Below are 27,467 nucleotides of genomic sequence, written 5' to 3' on the forward strand. Positions count from 1 at the left end.
ACCAAGAGCTAACCACTGGCCATCAGAAAATATGCTCGTAACTGCTTTGTTATAAAATTGGAAAGGTAATGGTAATTTGTAGATCCCCAACTACACTGGTTTAAAGAAGCAGGTACACGTTATAGATGTCTGGTGACTGCAGCTCTCAGGATATACAACACTCATACTTTAGCTCTATTAGGCCTGGGTCGGAACATTTAAACAAAACAAATAAGGAAGCCATAAAAAGTTCACTTCTTAAATAAAAGGTGGATTTTATCTATTTGATGTTAATAAGTGATGTGATGGATGTGCAAATCCAAGCAGTTTGAAATTTTACTCTCCTATCCCCACACACGTACTTCTTATGAAAATTAAATTAAAGAGAAAGAGGGAGGAAAAATAAAACCCCTTCTTATTTTCACGCATCCATAACAAAACTTAAGGCCAGTTTCAGAATTAAGGCTTTTTACTCACTTGCTAACTCTCTCACCCGTTCGTTTGGATACTGCAAACAATATATACGTTATTCTGAGACCTTTGCAATATGTAACAGGATGGTGTGAATTAGGCACTGAGTGAGAGACCTTTTTCAGATTTCAACAAACAGTGACTGATCCTTAGAGCAGTTACTGAGGGCTTGTCTACACTACAGCTTACATAGGTATATGTTATGTCGTTCAGGGCCGTGAATATGACACCCCCGGAGCGACATAAGTTACACCAACCTAAGCACCGGTGTGGACAGCACTATGTCAGTGGGAGAGCTTCTCCCACCAACATAGCTACCGCGCTCTCGCAGGGGTGGTTTTATTATGCCAGCAGGAGAGCTCTCTGCCATCGGCATAGAGCGTTTTCACCAGATGTGTTACTGTGGCGAGTAGCACTCCTAGTGTAGACTAGCCCTGAGATTAGGGTTACCATATTTAAAAAATAAAAAAAAGAGGACACTCCACAGGGCCATGGCCCTGCCCCTTTCCCACCCCGGCCCCGCCCCAACTCCGCCCCTCCCCACCCCAACTCCGCCCATTCCCCACCCCATCCCCAAAGTCCCTGTCCTAATGCCCCCTCCTCCCTCCCAGCCACGTGAAAAGGGTTGCCCCAGCGCTACCGGCTTCACGGTTTGCCGGGCAGCCCCCAGAGCCTGCGCCCTTGGCCAGCGCTTCCCCAGCGCAGCTGGAGCCCGGGAGGGGAAGCGCTCAGCTGGGGGCGCAGGGTCTGGAGGCTGCCCGGCAAACCGTGAAGCCGGTAGCGCTCGGGCTTCGGGCAGCCCCCATGCCTCCGGACCCTGCGCCCCCGGCCGGGCACTTCCCCTCCCGGGCTCCAGCTGCTCCTCCCCTGACTCTTCGGCTCTGTTTAAGAAGGTGGGAGGGATAGCTCAGTGGTTTGAGCAGTGGCCTGCTAAACCCAGGGTTGTGAGTTCAATCCTTGAAGGGGCCACTTAGGAATCTGGGGCAAAATCAGTATTTGGTCCTGCTAGTGAAGGCAGGGTGCTGGACTCAATGACCTTTCAAGGTCCCTTCCAGTTCTAGTAGATAGGATATCTCCATTAATTATTAGTATTATTTCCCGGACATGTTCGGCTTTTTGGCAATTCCCCCCAGACAGGGTTTTGATTACCAAAAAGCCGGACATGTCCGGGAAAAACCGGACGTAAGGTAACCCTACCCGAGATGATCTGCAAAAACTCTGCTAACCACCTACAATACCAGGGGGAATGAGCTCTTGCTGTGTGAAAGATTTACACAAACATACATGGAGGGGAAAAACATTAAAAAATAGGAAAGTGTGCTTGTAAAGTAACAGAAATAGGCCATGAAACTCTGGGGCAGTATTTGAAAGCACTTAACTCATTCTTGAGAGGCAGATTTCAAGTTGATTTTAGCACCAATTTTGTTGTTATGGGCTGCTTTCAAATAAACACAATTAAACAGATACTCCATCTTACAAACAATTTCTGTTGGTAAACAGATGAGAGATCAGTAAGGGTTGAAAGCTGAAGTCAGATTTTGAAGTGACCTTATCTTCGTATTTTCATATTTCAGTTTCCTCACCACCACCTCCTACATGTGACTTCAACCTTAAATTTCTAAGCTAGTATCAGTGTTTAAGAAAAAACTACAACTGTCTCTTAAGGGTTTTAAATAATTGGTATAATACCTGCATTGCTTCATGAAGTGTTTTGCCGTGTAATTTCTGTGTATATTTATGTGGCCAAGGACTGAAAATCTCTGTTACATATATAAATGTGCAAAGTGGCAGATTTTACATAATTAAAATCTCAACATTAACTGTCTTTTCCATATAAATTATACATACTGTATCTTTCCAGTGCATTCTATTCTGTACCTGAGATTAAATATTTATTGTTTAAGTTTTTCAGGCTGATTCTGCTCTGACACTGATGAAAATCAAGAGCAACCCCTCAGAAGTCAATGGAATTACACTGGTGTGTAACCCAGATCATAATTAGGCCTCTTATCATCTACCTATCTAACGTTGAAATATTTAATTTGGGAGAGGGAGCAGAGAGCTATACAGATGATTAGAAGAAAATTAAATCAAAAGAGTTCAGATTTTTTTAAAACAAAAAATTAATCAGAAACATCAAGATCATTTGTTGGAGGGTTTTAAATTATGTATGATTTGCATTTTCAGCTACTTCTTGAAATGTATTGCCTGCTGATAATAGGTAGCTCTTTTGGTAAAGAAAATATTTTTAACTATTTTGAAATTCAGGTTTTAATAAATTCTACATAATTTTAAAATCAAAATTATTTAATAATCTGTGCTGGGAAAAACAAAAATAATTAAAGAAGTTTCAAAACCAATTTTATATTAAGTTGTTTTAAAGTGAAGAGACAGCTATTTAAGCTTCATGTCCTAAAAATGTAGTGTCAGGGTTCCCTCCCCACTCTGAACTCTGGGGTACAGATGTGGGGACCTGCATGAAAGACCCCCTAAGCTTATTTATACCAGCTTAGGTTAAAACTTCCCTAAGCCACAAACCCTTTCCTTGTCCTTGGACGGTATTGCTGCCATCACCAAGTGATTCAGACAAATATGCAGGAAAAAAGGCCACTTGGAGTCCCTGTTTCCTCACAATATTCCCCCAAGCCCCTTCACCCCCTTTTCTGGGAAGGCTTGAGAATAATATACTAAACTCACTCACTCACGCCCATCACCTCAATTGGGGTATGGGCCGCCAACCACAGATCTCCAGAATCCTCTATCCTGGGCCATTTGCTCTAGCTGGTTCCAGGTATAGCCCATTTTTATGCTATCAGCCTGAAGGTCGCGTCGCCAGGTGTTTCTTGGACGGCCTCTTTTCCGCTTGCCTTGGGGGTTCCACCGCAATGCCTGTCTAGTGATGTTGGTTGGCTGCTTGCGTAGTGTGTGTCCTATCCAGCCCCACCTTCTCCTTCTAATTTCTTCCTCTGCTGGAAGTTGACGGGTCCTCTCCAAGACGTAGATGTTGCTAATTGTGTCTGGCCAGCGGATCTGGAGAATCCTTCTAAGGCAACTATTTATGAAGGTCTGGATCTTCCTGGTGGTTGTTTTAGTTGTCCTCCAGGTTTCTGCTCCATACAATAAGACTGATTTCACGTTGGAATTGAACAGTCTAATCTTTGTGGCCAAAGACAGCTCTCTGGAGCTCCAGATGTTCTTGAGCTGTAAGAAAGCTGCTCTTGCCTTACCGATCCTTGCTTTGATGTCTGCGTCCGTGCCACCCTGTTGGTCGATGATGCTGCCTAGGTAGGTGAAGGACTGCACTTCTTCCAGAGGACTTCCATTTAGTGTGACTGGGTCATTACTGATGGAGTTAATCTTGAGGATCTTGGTCTTGTCCTTGTGGATGTTGAGGCCAACCTGTGATGACGTGGCTGCCACTATGTTGGTCTTCTCTTGCATCTGCTGTTTGCTATGCGAAAGGAGTGCAAGGTTGTCGGCAAAGTCCAGGTCATCAAGCTGGGTCCACAACGTTCACTGGATTCCGTTCCTGCGCTCATAAGTGGATGGCTTCATAATCCAATCAATGACAAGGAGAAAGAGAAATGGTGACAACAAACATCCTTGTCTGACTCCGGTTTGCACCTGGAAGCTGTTTGTAAGCTGCCCTCCACGGATCACTCTACAGTGTATGCCGTCATATAAGTTCTTAATCAAGTTAACCACCTTTGCTGGGATGCCATAGTGCCGAAGGAGCTTCCAGAGAGTCTCTCGATCCACGCTATCGAATGCTTTCTCATAGTCAACAAAGTTGACATACAATGAGGAGTTCCATTCCATAGACTGCTCGACTATGATGCGGAGCATTGCTATCTGGTCCGTGCATGATCTATTTTGCCGGAAACCTGCCTGCTCATCTCGTAGCTGCTGATCGACGGCATCCTTCATTCTCTCTAAGAGAACTCGGTTGAAGACCTTCCCTGGCACCGACAGAAGTGTGATTCCTCTGTAGTTAGCACAATTGTTGAGGTCTCCTTTCTTGGGGGATTTTAATAAGGCATCCCTCTTTCCAGTCTGCCGGAATCACTTCTTCTTCCCATATCTTCTCAAAAAGGGGGTACAGCATTTCCACTGAAGCATCCAGATCTACTTTCAGGGCCTCTGTTGGAATATTGTCAGGTCCAGCCGCCTTCCTGTTGTTCATCACAGTGTTGGCTTTTCTGATCTCATCTCTGGTAGGTCTATCACAGTTGATTGGAAGGTCTTCGTTGGCTGGGTCAATGTCTGGTGGATTTAGTGGTGCTGGTCTATTTAGAAGTTCCTCAAAGTGCTCCGCCCATCTATTCATCTGTTGTTCTATTTATGTTATAGACTTTCCTTGCTTGTCTTTGACGGGGCGTTCTGGCTTGCTGAACTTTCCAGACAGTCGGTTGGTGATGTCACACAGCTGTTTCATATTACCATTGTATGCTGCCTGTTCCGCTTCTGCTGCCGGTCCAGCCACATAATCTCTCTTATCCTTCCTAATATTCCTCTTCACTACTTTATGGGCTTCAGCATACTCTTCTTACGCTTTAGCCTTTGCTAAACATACTCTTCTTGCAACTAGGAGGATTACCATCGGTACATGGAACGTGAGGACCATGTACGAGTCAAGAAAGACGGCGCAGGTTGCAGCAGAGATGAGGAGCAACAACCTGACCCTACTAGGCATTAGCGAGACAAGATGGACGCAAGCTGGACAGAGACGACTGTTGACAGGAGAGCTGTTGCTGTATTCCGGACATGAAGAGAGCGACACACCCCACACGCAGGGAGTAGGCTTCATGTTGTCCAAGCAGGCACAGAGAGCACTGATTGATTGGGAGGCACATGGTTCCAGGATCATCACAGCATCCTTCAGAACTAAAATGAAGAGGATTAAGATGAATGTTGTACAGTGCTATGCTCCAACCAATGACAGTGAAGAGGGGGACAAAGACTATTTTTACAACAGACTTCAGAAAATATTAGAGACTTTCCCAGACAAAGACATTACCATCCTTATGGGAGACTTTAATGCCAAAATTGGACCTGACAACACAGGATATGAACAAGTCATGGGGACCCACGCTCTGGGAGAGATGAGTGAGAATGAAGAGAGATTTGTGGATTTGTGTGCACTTAACAACCTGGTCATAGGAGGTAACATCTTTCCTCACAAGCGGATCCACAAGAGTACCTGGGTATCGCCAGCAGGCATGATAGAAAACCAGATCGATCATGTCTGTATTAGTAAGAAGTTCAGAAGATGCAGGACATTAGAGTTAGAAGAGGAGCAGACGTAGTGTCCGACCATCACTTAGTGGTGGCCAGATTGAAGCTGAAGAAGAACTGGATAGACGCGTCAGATAGAAGAGCGAAGTACAATGTCAGCCTTTTGAAGGATCATAAGATCAAGGAAGATTTTGGACTGACGCTGAAGAATAAGTTTTCAGTACTACAGGATCAGTCTGAGGATGAGGAAGATAGTGTACCCAACAAATGGCAGAAAGTGAGAGAAGTGCTTGGAATCAAGAAATACCAGCAGAAAGAGTGGATCACAGGAGAGACCTTGACTAAGAAGATAGAAAGAAGAAGAAGGCAGTAGTTAATAACAGCAGGACTAGAGCAGAGGACTAGAACTCCACCAGAGAGGTCCTTTGGGGCCATCTGCCTGTCCCAAGTCAGGATAAAGGAGGAGGGTTGGGCGTGGAGCTAGCAACTACACCCCGTGAAAAAAATTAATTTGCTACAGAAACGCCAACAATAGAGATAACAGAGACTTTTAGCCTGGAAAAAGAAGGGCCTTCAACTCGAAGACGCATGACGCTGGGTGGTGAAAGTCGTGAGGAAGCCACTAAGCCGATTACCCTTCTTGCAACTAGGAATATGCTAAACAAGTGGTTACAAAGTGAGCACAGACCAAACCCCTGGGTTTTTAGGACACTGAAAATCAATCAGATTCTTAAAAGAAGAATTTTATTTTAAAAAAAATGTACAAGAATCACACTTGCAACATCAGGTAACTTTACAGGGTAAATAAGATTCAAAACACAGAGGATTCCCCTCTAGGCTCAGCTTCAAAGTTACAAAAAACAGGAATAAAACTCCCTCTTAGCATAGGGAAAATTCACAATCTAAAACAAAAAATAATCTAATGCATTTCCTTGCCTTTACTTACAATTTCTATAATTTTAGACGTTTAATTTCAGGTATCTTTTCAGGAGATAGTTTACCTGCTTGGTCTCTCTCTCTGTCCAGAGAGGGAACAAAATAAAGAGAGCAAAAACAAAACCACACACACACGAAAGTATCTTCTTTCCTTATTGGTCCTTTTGGTCAGGTGCCAATAGGGTGACCAGATCACCCAAGACAAATATCGGGACGCGGGGGGAGGGGGGGGTGACGCGGGGGGGGGGGCGTAGTGGGGGGGGGCCAAAAAAAAAAAAAAAACCTTCCTCCGCAAGCGCTGGAGGGAGACCCGGGAGACTCAGGGGAAGCGCGGGGCCGGGGTGAGTAACAGTCCGGCCTGGTCCCGAGCAGGCAGGACTCAGTTGGGTGGTAGGGCGAGGAGGGGGGCGGCCCGCGGGGCCAGGCGGCGGCTGTTGTTCTCCCCCCCGGGCAGCGGGACACGGGAGCAGCCGCTGCTGCAGCTCCCACTGCCGCAGGGGAGGAAGCGGCCATGGCGCTTGGCGGCTGCAGCTCTGGCACCCGGGCCTGCTGCGGGGACCCAGCAGCGCGCACGCCGCGCCCAGCCCCTGGCCAGTTGCGTCTGGGCTGCTGCCCAGCTGGTGCAATCCCGCGGCGGCCCCGGAGTGGGGGCAGCAGGCCCCAGCCCCCCCGTCCTGCAGGGGAACGAACGGGGCTGGGCTGCTGGGTCCCCGCAGCAGGCCCCGGCTCGGGGGGTTCGGAGGCGCCGCAGCCGCGGAGCGCCATGGCCGCTTCCTCCCCCGCAGCAGTGGGAGCTGCAGCAGCGGCTGCTCCCGAATCCCGCTGCCCGGGGGGACAACAACAGCCGCCGCCTGGCACCGCGGGCTGCCCCCCTCCTCTCCCTACCACCCAACTGAGTCCTGCCTGCTGGGGACCAGGTCGGACTGTTACTCACCCCAGCCGACTTCCCCTGAGTCTCCCGGGCCTCCCTCCAGCGCTTGTGGAGGGAGGGGGAATGGTGAGCCCGGGGAAGAGGCGGGGATTCGGGGAGGGAGCCAACCGGGGGAGGAGGGGGTGGAGTCGGGGCGGGGGGGGAGGGGTGCGAGCACTTCCGGGCTCCAGGCTCCGGGGCATTTCCTTGTTTGTCCAGTGTCCCGACCGCATGTCGGTCGGGACGCGGGACAAACAAGGAAATATCGGGACGTCTGGTCACCCTAGGTGCCAACCAGGTTATTTGAGCTTCTTAACCTCTTACAGGTAAGTGATTCTGTACCTCTGGCCAGGAGGGATTTTATGTTATTGCATACATAAAGGTTGTTACCCTTCTTCCCTTTATATTGATGACATGTAGTCAAATTGTTTTTTTCTGTATCTCAGAGAGTTTTAAAATTCTCCTGATTTTGAAAAATACACCTGAATTTTGTTTCCAAAATCTCCATATAAGGATTTATCTGTCAAGCTGCAATCCAGGAATGGTTAATGTATCATTTCTAAATTTTATCATCTGATTACATACTTTTAGATGCTCTGTGATAATTACCCAGGCTTTTTCTTTACCTCTTAGCTAAAAGTTTGAACATTTATTCTCATTTTCCACCTTAATCCCCGTATAGTATTAAAATTTAAAAAGAAAATCAAGGCTTCTTAAAATAAACACTGAAATTCTGTGCATCTGGCTACAACAGACTTTCTAATTTTAAATATGCCAGACCAAAGACTTTGGCATTTATAGTAAAAACAGAAGCATAAACATTGCTGTATAATTTGTCAAGCTGAAAGTCCCCAGTGTTTATTCCGATGCCCCTGTCTGGACCAGAAAGTGTAATTTTCTCTGTAAGTTGTTTTTTTGAGGCTCAACTCCAGCAATCCAGACTGGGGGAGTAATTCCCACACCAGACCTGACAGTCGTTGGGTAGTCAATAGCAAAAGAAATAAAAAAAGCAATTAAGGACTAGAACTGGAAATATCACACAGGATTCTGTGGCCAAAAGTTATGTCCAAGGGGCTCAATGATCTTCTATCTAGACCATAGTTTAATTAATGTATATAGTCTATGAATACCCAATTTAAACTCTTCCTTCATGAGAGCCCTCTTCCCACTATTCCAAATAAGATGAAACTATCACATTGAACGGAACTCTAAATTTTAGAGGGACCTGTTATACTTTATCTAGAAGCAACAAGCCCAGGAGAAATGTCATACAAAACCCACAATTTATCTAAAAAATGCTGCTTTGGCATCTTTGGCACATCATTCCAAGACTGACAGATTAAGCTCTGCTATAGGAGAGTGGAACCAGACCCAAGTCCTCAGAATATACAACCCTTTCAGCCTCCTAGGCTTAAGGAATTAATAGTCACAGCATCTGATCCACTGAGCCAAGGTGGTCTTTGATGCTTCCATCATCTCATCTTACAACTTTCACACATAGGCGGGGGAGGGGGAGATGATCATAAGCCCCCCTCTTTTCCCTCAAGTAATATTTAGTTCTCCAAAATCAACAGACCACCAGAAACTGAGGCTCAGAGAGACTGACTTGCCCATGATCAGGCAGAGTCAAAGCCATTGATGGAGCCAAAAATTGACCCCAGATCAGCAGAGTCCCAGTCCAGCACATAAAACCTCTCCTGTTTCCAATAATCTACTGCTTCTTGTTGCATCACTAGGAAGACTTAGTATGTATCATACACTACAAGCCATGGTAGCTCACCTCCTGGTCTGGAGTGGAATTTTGGGAAGGAAGGAGCGATAACTCCTCTGTTAATCTCATCCTTTCAAAACTCAGGCGAGAGAGACGGTCTGAAGATCGTGGTGAAATACATGAGTTCTTGGTGTTACAGACCAAGAAAGTGAAGAAGAAATCCAAAATTAATCTAAGTAACACTGGATAAGATTCTGGAATCAAGCTTGATGACGCCATGCACAATATCATCACTCTCATCATCCTTGGTTAATCTCTATTTTCCAGAGAACTGTTTAACATCAAAAGGAGAGAAAACCTGTATCCTGGGCAAGGGAATTCAGAATGCATCTGTTACTGGAGCTCTCTGCTCATTGGATCTTTTACAGTAGGACACAAGTTTAGGATATTGGTCATGAACGCCAACAATTTAATGGAGTTCTCGGTCACTCACCTCCCAAACATACATGCTACTGAGCAGATGGCGTTCCCGAAGATGTGCTCACTCCCTGAGTGAACTGACCTGTGGCATGATGGGTTAAATCGACTATTTTTGACATCAAACTATCTCACATACATACCCGTTACACTTAATTTACTGGAAGAACCAGCCTCCTTGGTATCTCACTTCAGAGAGCTATTCCCTTCCCTGAGAAGGGGAAGTAGGTGAGTGAAGGTGTATGAGGCCTTTTGCTGTTATCACTGGACTGGCAAAGTAACTTTATAATTGTACATTACACAAAGTGATGGATTAATCCTCTTAGCACCTCTCAGAGGAAAATGACCCATGGCTGACAACAGCCATTTGCCACGCTCTCCATATTGGCCTAATCACCACCCAAATGGCGTTGAACACTATGATGACTATATTTGCCCTATCACCCAATCAATTTTCATCCCCAAATGACACCACATGTGAGGGGGGGAAAAGCAGTAGTGATTAGACAATCAATGGTTGACATCCATCAAACCACCAGGTCATTTTCCTCATGTAAACAAAGCCCTGGAATAGAAGAGGTCAAGATTCTCCTGTTTGTGTGGGTGACTTTGAATCAAAGCCAAGGTGCTCTTTGGCTTCCCATTCACTTTCATCTTCTGTTCCAGGTCCCCATCCTGGCAATAAAGCTCTCAATAGACCGGGGGTGAAGCTATCTCAAAGGCGCCTCTCCTTTCATGACCCACAAATATAGCTGCACTCATTTTCAACAAATAAGCTATTGTAGCCTTACATGAACTTTTGGGGGTGGGACAATGATGGGTCATTTCTGAATGGAAGAGCCTCATATATAGAGTCAAATGAGCCCAAACTGTTTCTGATCTTGCTGAAAAGCTCATCGTTCCTTCACACAATAATGGAATCTGAAGAACAATTAAATGGGAGGGGAAAGGGCTCTAAGGAAATCCAAGTCTAAGCAGCAAAAGCCAATAATGGTTGGAGCAGGGCCCACTAGAGATTTACCTTTTGCAACTGTTTATTGCTATACTTACAGGGCGGGCACCCAACTCCACAATATCTAGACCCTAAAAATAAAAATAAAAAAGTCACAGATAGATGACTATGTGGCTTGTGAAACAACAATTGTGATCACTGTCAGCCTAACACAACACCCAAAACCTAAGGGATACTATACCTGGATGGCCTCATGTTATTGAATGAATATAAACCTGCTCCTACTCTTCTTTCTCCCACTATTCAATATGTAAAATTCTCTCTGCTTCCTCTGTCATCTTCCCTAGGGTTGGAAATGTTTCCAGCTTTGTCCCAAACAGGCTCCCACTCTAGTTAAGTTTCAGAATTTTGTGCCTCTCCCCTCAGACTTTTTTTTGTTCCGTATTACTTCTGAGGTAATGGATCAGCAGCAAGTACTTCTAATGCTTCACTTACTGGAGATAGAGAGAGAACAGGGAAGCTGAACTGAAGATAAATGGATCAATAAGCACCAGAATTATTTGACATGCTTGTGGCACTGTTTACTGTCATATCATGAGGTTGGCCTATATTCCACCAATCCATATTGAATCTGACGGTTCAGAAACAGGAAATCTTTCCTCCCCCCTCCCCAAAAAGAAGTTGGCGTGTGTCTATTTCAATCTTGTGGAAGTTGTGTCAAGACTTCTGTCTATACAAGCAAAGCTTGAAAGTGAACCAAGGTTGGAACAGATACTCTTCCAGATGGTGCTTGGAAGTTAAACTGGCATACAGAACCTAATGTAATCTTATAGAGAAAATTCACAAATAGCAGCTGCAGAGGAGAGTGGCCACTTCACCCACCTAAGCAAGGAAACATACATGAAAAAAATTAACCTGGACACTAAGCAAGTAAGGCAATGTTGATCAAACGGATGACTGCAGCTAGGATTTGTTTAAAAACCATATACGAAGACCAGCTCCATTTATCCTCCAGATTTGCTGGGGACAAAATGCAGGTATAATAGTGAAATCTGCCAAGTTCTCAGAGAAGCCCTTTAGATTCTGGATATTGGGGACTAATATGACAGGGCTGAGGTGCTGTTTTGAATAGTACTCAAATATGCTCCAGAAATGCAATACGGTACAAGGGAAGACATGCAGTAACCTTACCAGAGGAAAAGGAGAAAGAAGCGCTGTTGAAGATTTCCAGCCTCTGCAAACCTCTTCTAGAACTTCCCAATGTGTCTATTTTAAAGCCTTTTCCACTGGCCTAATTCCCATCTGTGGTGATCATATAGCTAGCCAGAAATTTCTTCTAGGTCTTAGGGGTACATGAAAAAGATGGGGAGGGCAGGGGAAAAAAGCATAAAAAGACCTAGTTTAGTGCCCTATAAAGTGCTGGCTGACATACAATTGTGGCTTCTCTCAAGAAGCATTACGGTTTCTGTTCTCTAACTAGTAGAGTGGTTGCAGCTTCTAATGTCATGGCCAAAGGCAAAGAAAGAAGCAAGTTCTACTGGAACCAAAGACTTACGAGCTACTTCTGCTTAAGAGCTGTGAAGCAGGAAAACCCATCAGTATGAATTGGGGATAGCAGTCTTATTGCCAGCTGTTTGTAGCTGTGCAAATACACTCTTAAAATCTTCTGCAGTCAGCCTACAACTGGTAGTAGTGAAGAGTGATTTGATTAAGCCTTGCCTCATACTGTGCATTAACCACTGCTGAGTTGTATCATTCATAATCATGTTCCAAGAGTCAACTTGAATTTCTTCTGCCAAACAATATGTAGTCTTAGTGGCAATGCTGGATTCTGTGGGCCATAGAAGAGGCCATGAAAAATTGACACCCCAAGTCCCTAGACCAAGAGACCTAGAAGCAGTGTTGAGGAAAATGAGGGATGCACTTGGATTCCCAACATGGAGGTGAGTAGAGGGAGAGATAACCTTCTCACTATACAAACACCGCCTGCTAACTGGTTACCAAGTTCCTGATCCTAATTCACATAAGGACAGCGTAGCGTAGGGCTGCTTAGAAGTTTTTCATCAGAACTGTTTTTTGATAGAATATTGGATTTTTTTTACACAACTAAATTTTTCACAAATGGTGTCTGCTTTCCATGGGAAATTTCCCTCCTCCTCTGGCCCAAACCCTCCCCCACCCACCAAAAAAAACCACCCAAAAGTTTCCAAAAAAAACCCCTCAAACAAGAAACGAAGTATTTCTGTTTGGCTATCATGCTGCAATGACTCATGGGAGTTGTATTCAGTTGCAATATGTCCCCATTCTCCACACTGGGTGGGACTCTCCGGGCAGATTACATTTCCCATGATGCACCAACCAGTTCTGGATAAGTATCACCTTGTTTTGACTAATGAACTTTATTAAGCTTTGTTTTCAATTTAAGGCCTAGCATTACATTGTTCTATCAAACTTTTTATTAACAGTTTCACTGTTGAACAATACGGAATAGCGCTACAACAAATTACAGGGAAGTTAAGATTACTAAAGGCTAGATTCATAAAGAAACAGGTGCCGCAACACTGAGTGTCACCACGCCTAACTTTTAGGCATCTTAAAAAAAAAAAAAAAAAAAAAAATCAATAGGATTCATGCCTAGGATTCCTGTACAGTGAATGGGGAGAAGCATCTCACTATGAGATTCACAAAAATCAGCAACGCTAAGCGGCTCCTCACCTAAGCTAGCCAACAGGAAATGCAGAGGAGAGGGGTATGTCCTAAGCCCCTCCCCTCTCTCAGAGTTAGGCACCTAAGTCCAGGATGCAAAGAGGTGCTTCCCTCTGCTCAGCTGCAAACCCGATCTTGGTGTTAGAAGCCCATATGTTTTTTTTCAAGAAGCGAGGGTGGAGGACATCAGACCTCCCTCATAACTTTAAACCCAGTGGTTGGGGGGGACGACGACGACACCAATGGCTCAAGTCCCCCTCCACATGAGGGAGAGAAGGGACTTGAACAGGGTCCTGCCACCTCTCAGGCGAGTGCCCGAGTCATGGACCATTCTGATGTAGGACCTGCTCAGTCTCTCCTCCTGAAGCTGTTCCACAGTGGATAAATAATTGAAAATGTCATTGAAACAAGGGGACTGGATCCTGGGTCTCAACCCTCAAGTAACTGCTCTAAACACCACGCTACAGAGTCATTCTCATGCTTGCTCTCCCTCTCTCTGGCCCACTGATTCCTTCATTATTTATTCACAGTGGAATAGCTTCAACAGGAGAGAAACTGAGGAAACCCCACATCAAAACATTTTAAAAGCTAGTGGCTAGTGCACACATCTGAGAGGTGGCAGATCCCTGTTCACCTGATGAGAAGGGACTTGAACAGGGAGTCTCCTACATCCCAGGTGAGTAACCTAACCACCGAGCTAAAAATTATAAGGGAGGCACTCCTCCTGTTCCACCGGCCGTTTTGCGTAAACTCCTCTATAGGGGCCCAATCCGGTAAGCAACCGTGGCACAAGCCTACCAGATTGGCACGGCAGGCAGGTTAGGCCAAGGAACGTACCCCCATTTGTACATCGCACTGAGGCTTTGGGTCTGTATGGCTGACACAGAGCTGCAGTGCGCACATTCTGAAACAGAAATGTAGGCACAGAGGGAACTTTTACAGGAAAAACCCGAATGAGTTTAGGCACCTATGGGGTTTGGCTGCAGGTGAGCAGGGTTTTTGTGAATCCCAGCAAGGCCTGATTCTGGAATTTAGGCCCTCAAGTGGCAGTTTGGCACCTAAGTCCTTTTGTGGCTCTAGCCTTAAGTGTTTTCCTTTGCAAGGCCTTCCATAACTGCATAATAGTAATAAAAAAATCATATTAAGCACTGGAACTGTGTAATACATCAGAAGATAGAACAGCCATTAGTTGATACCCACAGGGTAGAATTTTTGATACATCAAAAGAAGGTATTTAAGGCTAAGTTTTTAATTGTATTATTTATTATGTTCAGAAAGACATAAAAAAAAGAGGCAAAATATTTTACTTTAAAGATATAGCTATTTATTATATAGCTCTGACCCTATGTTCATTGAAATCAATGGCAAAGTTCCCCTTAACTTTAAGGGGTGCAGAATCCATGTGTGTGAAAGCGAACTGGTGTGTTACGCACAAGAAGCCTACAAACACATAACATCCCACATTATTATTATTATGTTATTACATTATTTCTCTGCATGGAACACTTTGATACTGTTTAAACTCAGATTATTTTTTAAATTACGTTGATACCAAACATTTCTTTTGTCCTCAAATGCACTTTAACTGATAATTTACATTTTGTAGTTATTCCTTCCTATTCTGAATCTCTCATAAATTGCAAATTTATTTTTTAAATTGACATGTAAAATATAAATGTTAATTTCTTTGCTACCAGTGCCAAGGTCAGGTTGATGGAACCACTGCAAGTACTTTGTTATATTGTAGGGATCATTAGGCTTTTGCCATTTCTGCTTTGCTGAATTAAGCTAAGAAAAAGAATTGGCTAACATATACTGTACTTACTTTGTGTGTTTCCTTAACATATGTCTTATCAGCCCTGCCACAGCTGAGAGATTTCAAATTGCTTTATGACATACTTGGATTTCCTCCCGTTAATAATTCCCCCTTTCTCCCTCCCATGACTGGCAGGGCTCTTCAACACAGCAGTAAAGTGGGACAGCTAATTATCTAGCAATCCACCTTGCTGCATCACATTTGGCAACTTTTATCTGCACAGGACAGCTGCGTTCTCTGTGTTTGAAGTGAAATGTCAGTCTCCACTAATGCAACAAGACTTACATCACTAATGATGTCTCGACACTTTGAAGAAACAACTCAAAGCCTAATTAAAAATTCAGATTCATTCTCCTAAGCTTAACTATTTTAACTGCCCTTCCACCAGGACCTCACTATATCTTTTTGAAATGTTTCATGCAAAAAAGTCCAAGTGGAATAGGATGAAAAACTGCTGCAGTCTTGGGCTTTCTTAGAGCCTCTAAAAAGATTGTTATGATTGGATGCAAACCAAGACGTAATCATGTAGAACAGATGAGATTTTACTCCACTGGCTTCCACTCCATAATTACTATAATGTATACTATTGAATACTAAGAAAAAACAGTAGTTCATAAACTATTTATCAGCCTGTACTTTTTAATTTTTATTTTGTTCAGTCTCTCAAATGGCTTTCAAGCACAATAAACCACAACCGGAAGCCAACAGAAAAAAAATATATATAAAAGTAGATACCTGTTCTTCTAGTCTGTATTCAAGTGGATGCTTTAAAAAAATAAGTAGATATGAAATTAGACAAGTTTAATTTGATAAATGTCCTTAATTTTGCAAACTAGAGATCTTGATTTAAGATCATGATTGATGGTTTACAGATTTTCCCATGGTACTAATCACCCTAGTATCTGAGCACCTTACAAAATAAAACCATTAATGTCTGTAACACCTGTGAGAGGTAGAGAAATATTGTTATGCCCATTTTAAAGATGGGAAACAGAGACACAGATTTGCCCAAGGTCACCCAGGAAGTTTATGGTTGAGCCAGAAACAGAACCTAGATCTAAGTTCAGAGTCCAATGTGTTATCTACAACACCAACCTTGGATACCTATCTCTTTTGTGAAGTTTGCTTTTGAGATTTATGGATGAAAAGTGCTAATTCTGGTTACTGGAATTATTAGTTTATTACAACTCTAAAAACAGCATCAGACTACAAACAGTGGTTATTTAATCTTCAAAATAAAGGTGACATTATATCCTCCCACACACAATCAAAAACTGACAGCATTCCACTTGTGTGTGTCAACCTGGCCTGTGTCCCACCCTGCTTTTACTGAAAAGCATTATATGGCTAAACATGCTACTAGTATAATAGTCTCCCAATCAAGCTGGAGGAGCCTATACACCATAGGTTTTTCTATTGTGCCCGTTACTACAGCATCTGAGCAAGTATTAACACTGTTAACCAGAAACCAGAGCTCTGTAATTTAACAGATAGAAAAACGTAGTTGTTTTTGTCATTGGGAGTAGTCAACTGCCATTTTAGCAGTCAGGAAGGCATTTTTTTGCAACTGTGCTCCCATGTTTGGAGATGGTGGGCGGGGAAGAGAAAGGAAGAATTGTACTCTTCTAGCACAATAAGCATAAAGGATTGGGATGAGAAAGTTGTCAAAATATTCTAGATCCTAAGGGCATATTGCTTGCTTCTGGGCCTACATGGCTTTGAAGTTATGTACATACTCAAAATTACAATAGATTTTCCTCTACCAAGCATTCACTAATCCTTTAAACACCCTGTGAGGTAGGTATTATATCTCCATTTTATAGACAAGGAGTCTGAGTTAGAATGAATTACAATATTGACTTTTTCAATGGCATTGGGTAATTCAGGAGGTCACAGGTCCTATGCTTGTTGAAAAATGGTCAACATTTTCAAAAGAATTGTGTCCTGTTTTTCCAGTCAAAATTTCTGAAGTTTTTCAACCAGCAATCTACACTACAATTACAATGGAAGCAGGGAAACCAATCTGGGATTAGCCAAGTAACAGAACATAATTAAGGGCCAGTGTTCTCAGTTCTAACTGCGTCAGGGCACAATCTCCAAGTTGGTTGTAATTTTAATATAAACGGGCCTGTAGTTTTTTAATGACTGCCAAGTGCCAACTGAACAGACAACTCAGGAGAATATACAAAATTTGCCCACTATGTTGTTCATTCAACAAAGTTCCATCTTTGGTGGCTTGTGACATTAAGATAGTGTCCACTAAATGTATGTTCTACCGAATGATGCAAAGTAATATGTCCACATTTTAAAATCACTTGGAGCACACACACAATTTAAATTGCCAGTTTAAGCATCAGGTGTTTTCAGAATACCCATCATTGCCAAAACATATTGTAATTGCTGCTCTACACCCACCTCCCCAGAACCCAGTAGCACCAGCCATATGAAAGAAGAAGAATTGCCAAAACAAAATTTCACAATAAAATCAGAGGGATTTTGTCAGCTTGAAGTCTAGCTACTGGTTTGGGGAGCGGTCGGTGAATAAGTAAATTGTAATTTCAGGTACTATACTTGCCCCAGAATCCCACTGTGGGTTTACAGTCACATTTCTTTGAAAAAGTTTTTCCTCTCCCTGGGCAAGCAACAGGGGAAACAGACTACACAGGTGAAACAATTTACAAAAGGTTAAATGTTGCCCCTCCTTTGTAAAGCACTTTGAGATCAACCAATGGACAGGGCTATACAGAAGAGCTAGATATTACTACATCAACAGAGAATTAGCCTAGAGTGCTGTCAAAGGCATACGGTAAACATTTCTACATAATACTTGTGATACAATATTCCACAAAGTATATTTGTAATGGGGGCACATATTTATTCAATAATAAATGTAAAACCACTGTCCCACCTGCCCACGGAATGCTGCTCTTCACACAAGAAATCACACAGCCATGTTATCTTTACTTACAAGTATCTTTATTTGCAATATTGTTTATGATATATTCTATACATTCAAAGGCTAATTTGAAAGCAACACACTTACAGCAATAGACCTTTGTTTAAAGACATAAAACTTGGTTAAAAAAAAAAAAAAAAAAAAAAAACGCTTCTGCACTGATGCCTGTCAGCTAACCGTCTACAAACAAGATACAGTTGTACTAATGCCAAGACAACTGTCAGAATGATGCTGTCGCAATAACTCTCTATCATCCTTACTATCCATGCAGAATCAGTATTATTCTTCCTATGCACAGATGCACCCATCCCATTCATTCCAGTAGGATTTTGCTGCTTTTAGAAAATAAACTATAAAAAGTAAATATGTTATATAACAGGATTTCAACATGAGTCCATAAAAACAATGAGTCTTCCTATCAATATTCGAGATACATTTTCTTCATATTAGAGCTGTAATAACTGTATTAAGAGGAAGTAGATATAGCATCAAGGAGACAGATTTTGTTTATAATACTAGCCATGTCACCAACCTTTTGACTTTTATATTTACCCTCCCCTTTCATGGCTTCTAAGGCTCAGTGCTCTCCCGGTTCCTCTCTTACCTCTCCAGATGCTCCTTTACTGTTTCCTCTAGAGGCTTCACCTCATGGTCCCACCTTCAGTTTTCCCCTCTTCTGAGTCTTTCCCAGATTCACATACACCAAATCAACCTCTCGCCTTCAGTCTATTTACGGAATTCCACCTGCCTCTCTGATACTGCAGCCTGACATTCATTGGATATTTCATTGCCACCTCAGACTCGATGCAGCCACTAAACTTATTGTTCCTTCAAAGCCCTCTTGCTCTCTACCTCCCAACTCCATCCTTCCCATCACCAAAGCTCGTAACCTTGGCATCACCACTGATGCCTCTCGCACTCTCTCCTTTCTTCACATTCAGGTTCTTGTCAAATCCTGCCATTTCTTTTTCTATGTACGCTTGCTCTCTCAAAAAATAAAAATCCATCCCTCTCTCTCTTCATCCCACTTGGCCACAAACTACACCTGGCCTATTTATTTCATGCCTTAAGCATTGTAACCTTTAGCTCCTCTCAACTCCAGTCTATGCTGAACGCTGCTGCCCAAAATCATATCTAGGTGCCTACACTAGTTTCCCCTCTTTACTTTCCTGGCTCTCCACAACTCGTCCCTCATCTCCTCCTACATTCCCTATCACTCTCTTTATTCTGCCCAAGCATTAATCCTAGCCACTTCCTTTGTCTCCTTAACTCACTCCTGCTTTTGGGCCTTCTTCCATGTCACCCTCTATGCTTAGAGCAACCTCCCAATTAAGATACACAAAGCTCCCTCACTCTTTTTCCAAAACCCCATAAGAACGGCCATACTGAGTCAGACCAATAGTCCATCTAATCCAGTATCCTGTCTTCTGACAGTGGCCAGTGCCAGATGCTTCAGAGAGAGTGAAGAGAAGAAGGCAATTATCGAGTGATCTATCCCCATCATGCAGTCCCAGCTTCTGGCCATCAGAGGTGTAGGGGCATCCAGAGCATGGGGTTACTTCCCTGACCATCTTGGTTAAACCTCATTTGTTCCTGAACGCCTTCCAGTTATAAGGACCACCTGATCGCATTGTTATACTACATAGTGCAATACAGAACAATCTTTTGCCCACGGAGTGACAGCTGTTTAGAACATGGAACACGTTGACTGGCACAGCTCTCCTGCCATATAGCCCACTAACAGCACTACATAAATACCAAAGATAATAATTCTGTATTAATTGCATGCAGCCCTTTTTGAGGACTAACTGCTTAAATTTAAAGAGTTGAAATGTTATAAAGCTTTTTGTTCAACTGTAGGAAGAGATCATCAGAGAAGCTTCTAAAATCATGAGAAGTTTGTTTTCAACCAGTTTTTAATCTGAAACAGCTGTAGAAATGTCCGGAGGAAGTGGGGAACGTTCAAATTAGCTTGATGGGACTTAAAACGGCCAAAATATTTTAAAGAATCTAGGGCTCATCCTGTGAACTACTGGCTTTACTGTATTAATTGCTTTTGGCCTCACACGATTCAAGTAACAATAAATGCATAGCATTTAGTGTTGTTATTTTGCATACCTATACACCAGCATCAAGCCTGCTTCCTAAGCCAACAGCCATGACCAGCTACAATTCTTGTGGAGGAACCTGGTTCATTTTATGCCTACCTACAACACGATGTGTCATCGTTATGGAAGATAATTTTGAGCATATATGTTTTATGTGAGCTGCCTTTAAAACAGAAAACCTAAAAACAAACCAAAGACGACACATGTTGAAGCTGCTAGCACTTGTCAAGAAGGTTGTTGGTTTTTTTTGCACTGGAGAAATAAGTTGAGAAATATGATCATACTCATTTAATTTCCATTAACAAGAAGCTCCACCATTTATATATATAATTTTCAGGGGGTAAATATGCCTGTAGATCTCTAGACAGAAAAAGTGACTTCCTTAATGTTCTCTGTATTAATAATTTACTTCTATCTACCTTGTTAAGTGAAGTCATTTACATACATGTCTGATTATAAAGGACAAGACAGCAGCTTGGTATTTTTCCTGGACAAAGCCCCAGCCCTAGGAGGCCAGCCAACACAATGATGTTTCAAAGGTGGTAAAATGAAGCCAGTTTGGAGAAGATAAAGGGCCATTTGGGGAGGGACCCCTGCTGACCGCATAAAAGTGTCACCTCCTCAATTTGTGAGGCTTTTAAAACGGCGTTTGGTACTGCCCATACCTTGGATTGCAATGCATCTGGGATCTGATTTCACTTTGTGTGTGTGCATGTTGTAGTTGATTGTTGTAATATAGCTATTAGCATCCTATGCAATTCCAGCCAGTGATTACAGAAATCACAGTAGTTTTACTATCATTAATATGCAACCAAAAAGGCAAGGATACAAATAATGCCTAATCACCTCTCTCCTCCTTGAACTGAAAGAAATTACAATGTCAGGAAATGAGATGCAGGAAGATAATAAATTTGTCAAATTGCATATTCCCTTCAGAAAGAATGGTCTCCCTATCCCATCATCTCTGTGTGTAAATTCCACATATATATATATATATATTTAAAAACAAAAAAAACTGTCCTTCCATGAAGGAACAACATTTTTTGATTTACTGACATCAGAAAGAAAGATATTCAGAGATTAAAAAACTAAAATTGTATATGGATCTGAAGGACCCTGGTCAAAACAAGTTAGTACTTAAATTCAACTTTAAATATTGCTATACTTAAGACTAAAAATATCCACCTTCAATTACAGCTTGTATTATAAATAAACCTAAAGTTTACAATTCAAAACCTCTTTTTGAATCTTGTGAAATCAAAGTTCTAGTATTCCTAATTTAAGAGCTCAGAATATATATATATATATACACACACACACACACACACACAGTTGGTCAGTTTTCAGGAATTGTATATAGTCACGAATATAAACAAAAAAACAGAAAAATTGCAAGGAGGAAGCGCTTCTTGAGTTTTAAAACAATAATCAAATCCAGCTAAAGATTTATCTAGGATCAAGCTTTCCTCTGCCTCACAAAGGGTACAAGTCCCTGAAACTGAAGAGACAAAAGTATGCAAAATAGCCAGTTTCAAGACCCTCATAAAATACAAAGTATCCCTGCCCCACGAGGCAACAGCCTCGAACAGGAGAGTCATGTTTCAAGATTTTACAACGATGCACTAAACCAGAACGATCCAGGGGATTATTGATCAGCAAATGGCACCAAAAAATAACCCCTACTGACCGGGGGCGGGAGGGTCTCTGTGTGTCAGGCAAAGCTGCATGGTGGGGGGAACTGTGGCCACCAAGAGCTAGCGTCCCCTCGCCGGGCTTGAGGGAGTGACTCCACAGCCACAGGGCTCTCACCGGCTCCCTGCAAATCGGGGCAGAAGTGAGGGGCTCGCGGTGGAGAAAGGCGATCGGGGGTTGGGGGGACAAACGGGAGGGAAGTTTGCAAAGAAAAAAAATGGAAAGAACAAACAGGAATGAAGCAGAGGAGCGAGAGGAAGAGGGAACGAAAAATAGGAGAAGAGGAGCCAGATAGAAGAAAGAAAACCAGGAAGAAAGGATGAAGGGAGAGAGGAGGAGAGGCAGGAGAGAGCGAGCGAGCGCACACCGGGGAAGAGAACGGGGGGCAGTGAAGGAAGGAAGGAGAAACGGGCAAGGGGAAGAGGAGACGTGGAGGGGGAACACTACCTGCATAGTGACGACCCCCAGCTCCTCTGTGGCAAGTTTCTTCATCTGAGTTGCTAAAACTTGCGCTTCATCCAAGATGGAAAACTCCGTCTCGGCCGCGCTGAGCCTCCAGAGAAGCGCCATGTAAACGAGCCAGAGGGGCCGCTGGAAAGCGCTGCCCCGACTCCAGGGGGAGAGGAAGCGGGGGTTCCGGCTGCCGGAGGAGCAGCGAGCCGGCCAGGCGGCCTCCTCCCGACCTGCCCCCCTCGCCATGCTGCCGCGGGCGCTTTGGAGAGACCCACTGGGGGTGGCAGGGGACCCTCCCTCCCCGGACCACAGCGCGCGGCCCCCCTGGAGCAAACTTTCCCGAGCGCCTCCCAAACTTCTGGGCAGCCCCTCCCTGGGCTGGAGGGGTCCCACTAGGGCTCGGGCGCGGGGCGCGGGGGCGCGGCGGCGGCCCACCCTTCCATGCAGGGGGCGCTGGGGACGAGGAAGCCTGGCCCTGACGCTCCTCCCCGCAGGGCCAGCCACACCAAGCGGCGCCCGCGGCGCGCACCTAGCCCGCCCGCCTGCCCGCGCTCCAGCTCCGGGCGCACTGAGCCAGCTTCGGGATCGGCTCCGCTTCGCTACCGACTGAAATCACAGCGGTGGCTGCGGAGGGAGGCAAACTGCGGAGCAGGAGGAGGAGCAGGAGCAGCCGGGCCGGGATCGGAGTCACCAAGGGGGAAAGGGAGGTGTCTGGTGCCACCAAGCTGCGTGCAGGCTCGGTGCACGCCTCAGTGGTGTGGTTGAAAGGGGGGGAGGGTAGTGGGGAGCCAGGGGGGCTTACAGACCCCTTCGCAGGCCTTCGACCCTTCTGCAACTTCCCAGCCAGGATTTGCCTCTTCTCTGCGGGTCTGGAGCCTGCATTGTTGTTTGTTAAACCTACACCAGGCCCACCATATTTACCTGGCTGCGACCCCAAGGGATCTCACATTTACAGCCAAGCTGCCTTTTCTGGAGGGTCAAAACTGAGGGTGGCCATGACATAACCGTGTGGCAAAAGCTCAGGTCTGGGAGGCAAGAGATCTGAGTTTTATTCCTAGCTTTATAAAAAACTTGCTGGGGCAAGACATTGTGTAGCTCAGGTCCCCTGTCTGAAAACAGAAATCATAATAAATGTTATTTTGACAGGTCATTTTGAGTCATTAATGTTTGTAAAGGGCATTGAGATTCTCATGGAAGATGCTACAGCAGAACAAAATATTGTTCCTATCATTAATGGTATAGGTTTGACCTGTGAAACTCTCTCTCTTTCGAGGTGTGGGTGAGTTTCACTATACTTTCTGTATACAAAACGGGGTTTGGGACAGATAATCTTCTAGGAAAATTAGGTTTCTATGTACGGACTGCAAGCAGCAGTGCAGGGGGGAAAACAAATTCAAAACATTCATGTCACGTAATAGAGAATGAAGTACGGGCTCTCGGCAGCAGCACCGGAAAGTATGCTGTTTGTTTAATATTCTATGAGCATATTCTTAAAATATCACACACGTCTTAAAATTTCAGTGCGCAAGTATGTGTGACTCCGTCTCTTCTTGAAGCCCTGAGCAATAGAACACCCATTCCAATGTGGCACAGCATAACGCAGACTGGTGTCAAGCAATGGGTCTTAAGAAAATATTTATGATGCAATAGAGAAAAGCAAGAATGCAAGCTAAAGTCAGCAACACAAAATGACAGGTTTCCTCCTGGGAAATGCAGCATAAAGAAGAGAAAATATAACGGGCCAAAACCTCTGGCAAAATATCCCCTTTAACTTCTAAGCAATGAAGCACTCTGGTGGGAACACAAACACTTTGAAAGTGACGCAGAGAAACCTCTTTAACCTCTTCTGTTCACATCCCGATCCACTTTAATAGAAACCACTGGAATCAGTGGATACTGATCCCTGTCACACGAGGTAACATTTTAATCCAGTTCTCCTGACTGGCATCAGTAAATAAAGATCAGCCTCTCCACCTCTCCTGCTGATATACCTTTATTACACCACTTTTCTATCACATGTCAAGAAGAGGAACTATTATAAATAAGTGAGAGGCATAAATGTCCACATTGGAGATGTAAATTAGGAAGATAGAAACAGAGTAATTAACATACTGGATCAGACTGGTGGTCCATCTATTTAGTATTCTTTCTCTGACCTTGACCCATACCACATAATCCTGAGGAAGGTGCAAGACACCCCAATTATGAAATAACCTACGCATACGGAAGTATCTTTCTAATCTCCATCAACTAACAGTTGGTTTATGTCCTGAAACTTAAAAAAAAAAAAAATCCTGTCTACTGTAACTGAATATTCACCATATCCATTTAAATGGTTAATTTAAAAAAATCATACTAAGCTCTTCGTATCAGTGATATCTTGCAGCAATGATTTCCACAAGTTAATAATACAATATGTATAAAAAGTATTTCCTTTTATCAATTTTATGTTTTTTGTCTTTCATTTCTATTGAATATATCCTGTTTCCAGTACTATGAGAAGGGGCAAGTGGGATCTACCTTCTTTATAGTACTCATGTTCTTTATGGTATCTTCTCTGATTCATTGTTTTAAACTAAACAGATCCAGTGTTTTCAGTTTTTCTGTATTTAAAGCCTTAACATGCCACTGATAATTTCCATCGACAATGTCTTTTTTGATACAGATTGACCAGCAATAAACAGAGTATTACCTAGTGGCATTATTATAGTTTCAGTATTATTTTCTAATCCATTTCTTGTCCATCCTAATATTTAGTTTGCTTTTTAGACTATCTTTGCAAATTCAGCAGGAATTTCAACTGAGCACTCCACAGTGATGCCCAAGTCTTTTTTTTCTGAATGGTTATAGTTAGTTTAGAGCAGTGGTTCTCAAGCTTTTGTACTGGTGACCCCATTCACACAGCAAGCCTCAGAGTGCAACCCCCCTTATAAATAAAATTTTAAAAAGTTTTTATATATTTAACACCATTATAAATGCTGGATGCAAAGCGGGGTTTGAGGTGGAGGCTGGCAGCTCGCAACCCCCCATGTAATAACCTCACGATCCCCTGTTTGAGAACCCCTGGTTTAGAGCCCAGCAATGTATCCGAACAATGCAAATGTTTCCTTCCAATGTGCATCACATTGCATTTGTCAACACTGAAATTCACCTACCTTTGTTAGGTACCTCTGAAGTTCCTCACAATCTTCTCTAGAATTGATTAACCTAAATAACTTTATGTCTTTTGCTAATTTTGCCACTTACCTGCTCACCTTGCTTTCCAGATCATTGATAAATAAATTAAACAACATCAGTTCCAATACAGAACCTTGGGACACCCCATTGTGAACCTGTTTCCATATTAATAATTGAGTAATTTCCCCAACTCTTTGTTTTCTGTCACATAGGCTCATCTTCAGACCCACTGATTGAAGATACTCTTGTGATGAGGGCCATATAACACAGATAGCCATACTGAAGTCACTGGGGTTCAGCATGAGCAGAGAAATCTGGTTGTATGCACTTGCCTTTCATCCCATCACTACTTAATTTTTTTAACAACTTCTTGTAAAAGCTTTTGTAATAGGTTTTTTTAAAGGCCAAATAAATTATGTCAGCAGGTTCTCATTTATACACACAACCACTTCTAGTACATTAGAGAGATATGATTTTCATTTTACAGAAGCTATGCTGATTTGTCCCTATCACATCATGTTCATTTATAATTCTCATTTTACTTATTGTTTCAACAAATTTTTCTGTTGAGGCCTTCTAGTCCAGCACAGATTCTGTAAAATAAAATCATGCCTGGCTAATCTACTAGAATTATTAATTAATTAATATATTATAGTGCCCCTTATCTCCTTTCAAATACAAGTATGGTCCTCTGGTCCTCCAATGCAGTAGCTGATTTTAATGAGAAATTGCAGATTTTTGTAAGCAGCTAAGCTACTTCATTCCTTCAGAACTCTTCCAGTCCTGATGCATTGTGGTCCTTTAATTTATCTATTTGTTCCAGTACCTTCTCTTTTGTCAGCCCAATCTATGATAGTGCCTTATCTTCATTGAAGAGGAGTAGATATCTCCCCAGCATCTTTTGTGTGAGGACTAAAGAAAAAAAAAAACATACTTTTTCTGCAATGTCCTTACCCTCTTTAATTGCTTGTTACTTTTAAAACTATTTTTATTTGCTCTTCAAATTCTCTTTTAGCCTTTACATTTTACCTGCCATAGTTTGTGTTTCTTTCTATTGGCTTTAATAGCATTCAGATTTCATTTGCTGAAGGATCCCTGTTTGGCTTTCAATTAGTTTCCTCATTTTCTTTGAATCCCCCTTTCTAAAGTTTTGTGTCTTTTTGTGCTAATGTTGGGTATGATTTTTCCTCCAAGAATGTTGAACTTGATTATACTATAGTCACTTTTATTTAGCAGCTCCACTATGATTACTTGAACTAAATGATACGTGTTAGGACTAATCAGAGAATAGCATCACCTCTTCTGTGCTCAGGAACTAAGTGTTCCAAGAAGCAGTCATTTAACATGCCAGGAAATTGCTTCTCTAAACCTTGTTCTGTTGTAATGTTTGATCAGTTTCTGTGCAGGTCACCCATTGTTACTGTTTTATTTAGAGTTAGCTGCCTCTTTGATCTCCATCAGCATGCTTTTCCTGATCAAGAGAGCAGTTATATAACCCTGATAGCATGTGATTTGAAATCCATAGCCATACAGATCTTACTGTGTGGCTCTTTCCACTCAGAAATTGTATCTCAGAGTCTATGGAACCCTTTAGGTTCATAGATTCATAGAGTTTAAGACCAGAAGGAACCATTAGATCATCAAGTCTAAGTGCCTGTATATCACAGCCCATTACATTTCACCCAGTTACTCCAATTTTGATAGTACCTAAGCAGTCTTTTCTCTGTAGTTTATAGCAAGGAAAGGAAACAGAAAAAACTGGCCTGTGACTGTGTATTTGAGAACATTCTTTCCACAAATCAATTTATTACTAAACTATATTTTGAATCCAAACCATCATTTTATATTATTTCTGAACATGTGGTGTGGGATTCGAAGTAATTGTGTG

The 27,467-nt window shown here is 42.9% G+C and overlaps 1 protein-coding gene across 2 annotated transcripts in view; it reads right to left on the reverse strand.

Moving 5' to 3' along the window:
• CACHD1 (cache domain containing 1) overlaps nt 1-23,060 on the reverse strand; it is a 207,610-nt gene extending 184,550 nt beyond the window's left edge. The window contains exon 1 of one of the 2 annotated variants that reach the window (XM_054037560.1): nt 22,397-23,060. In XM_054037560.1, coding sequence (XP_053893535.1) covers nt 22,397-22,648 — 252 coding nt within the window. In that variant the 5' untranslated portion in view covers nt 22,649-23,060. The remainder of the gene's footprint in view (nt 1-22,396) is intronic. The other variant, XM_054037561.1, reaches the window with a different exon arrangement.
• Nucleotides 23,061-27,467: the final 4,407 nt, after the last annotated feature.

The sequence above is a fragment of the Malaclemys terrapin genome, chromosome 8 (genome assembly GCF_027887155.1).
Source record: "Malaclemys terrapin pileata isolate rMalTer1 chromosome 8, rMalTer1.hap1, whole genome shotgun sequence".
NCBI lineage: Eukaryota > Metazoa > Chordata > Testudines > Emydidae > Malaclemys > Malaclemys terrapin.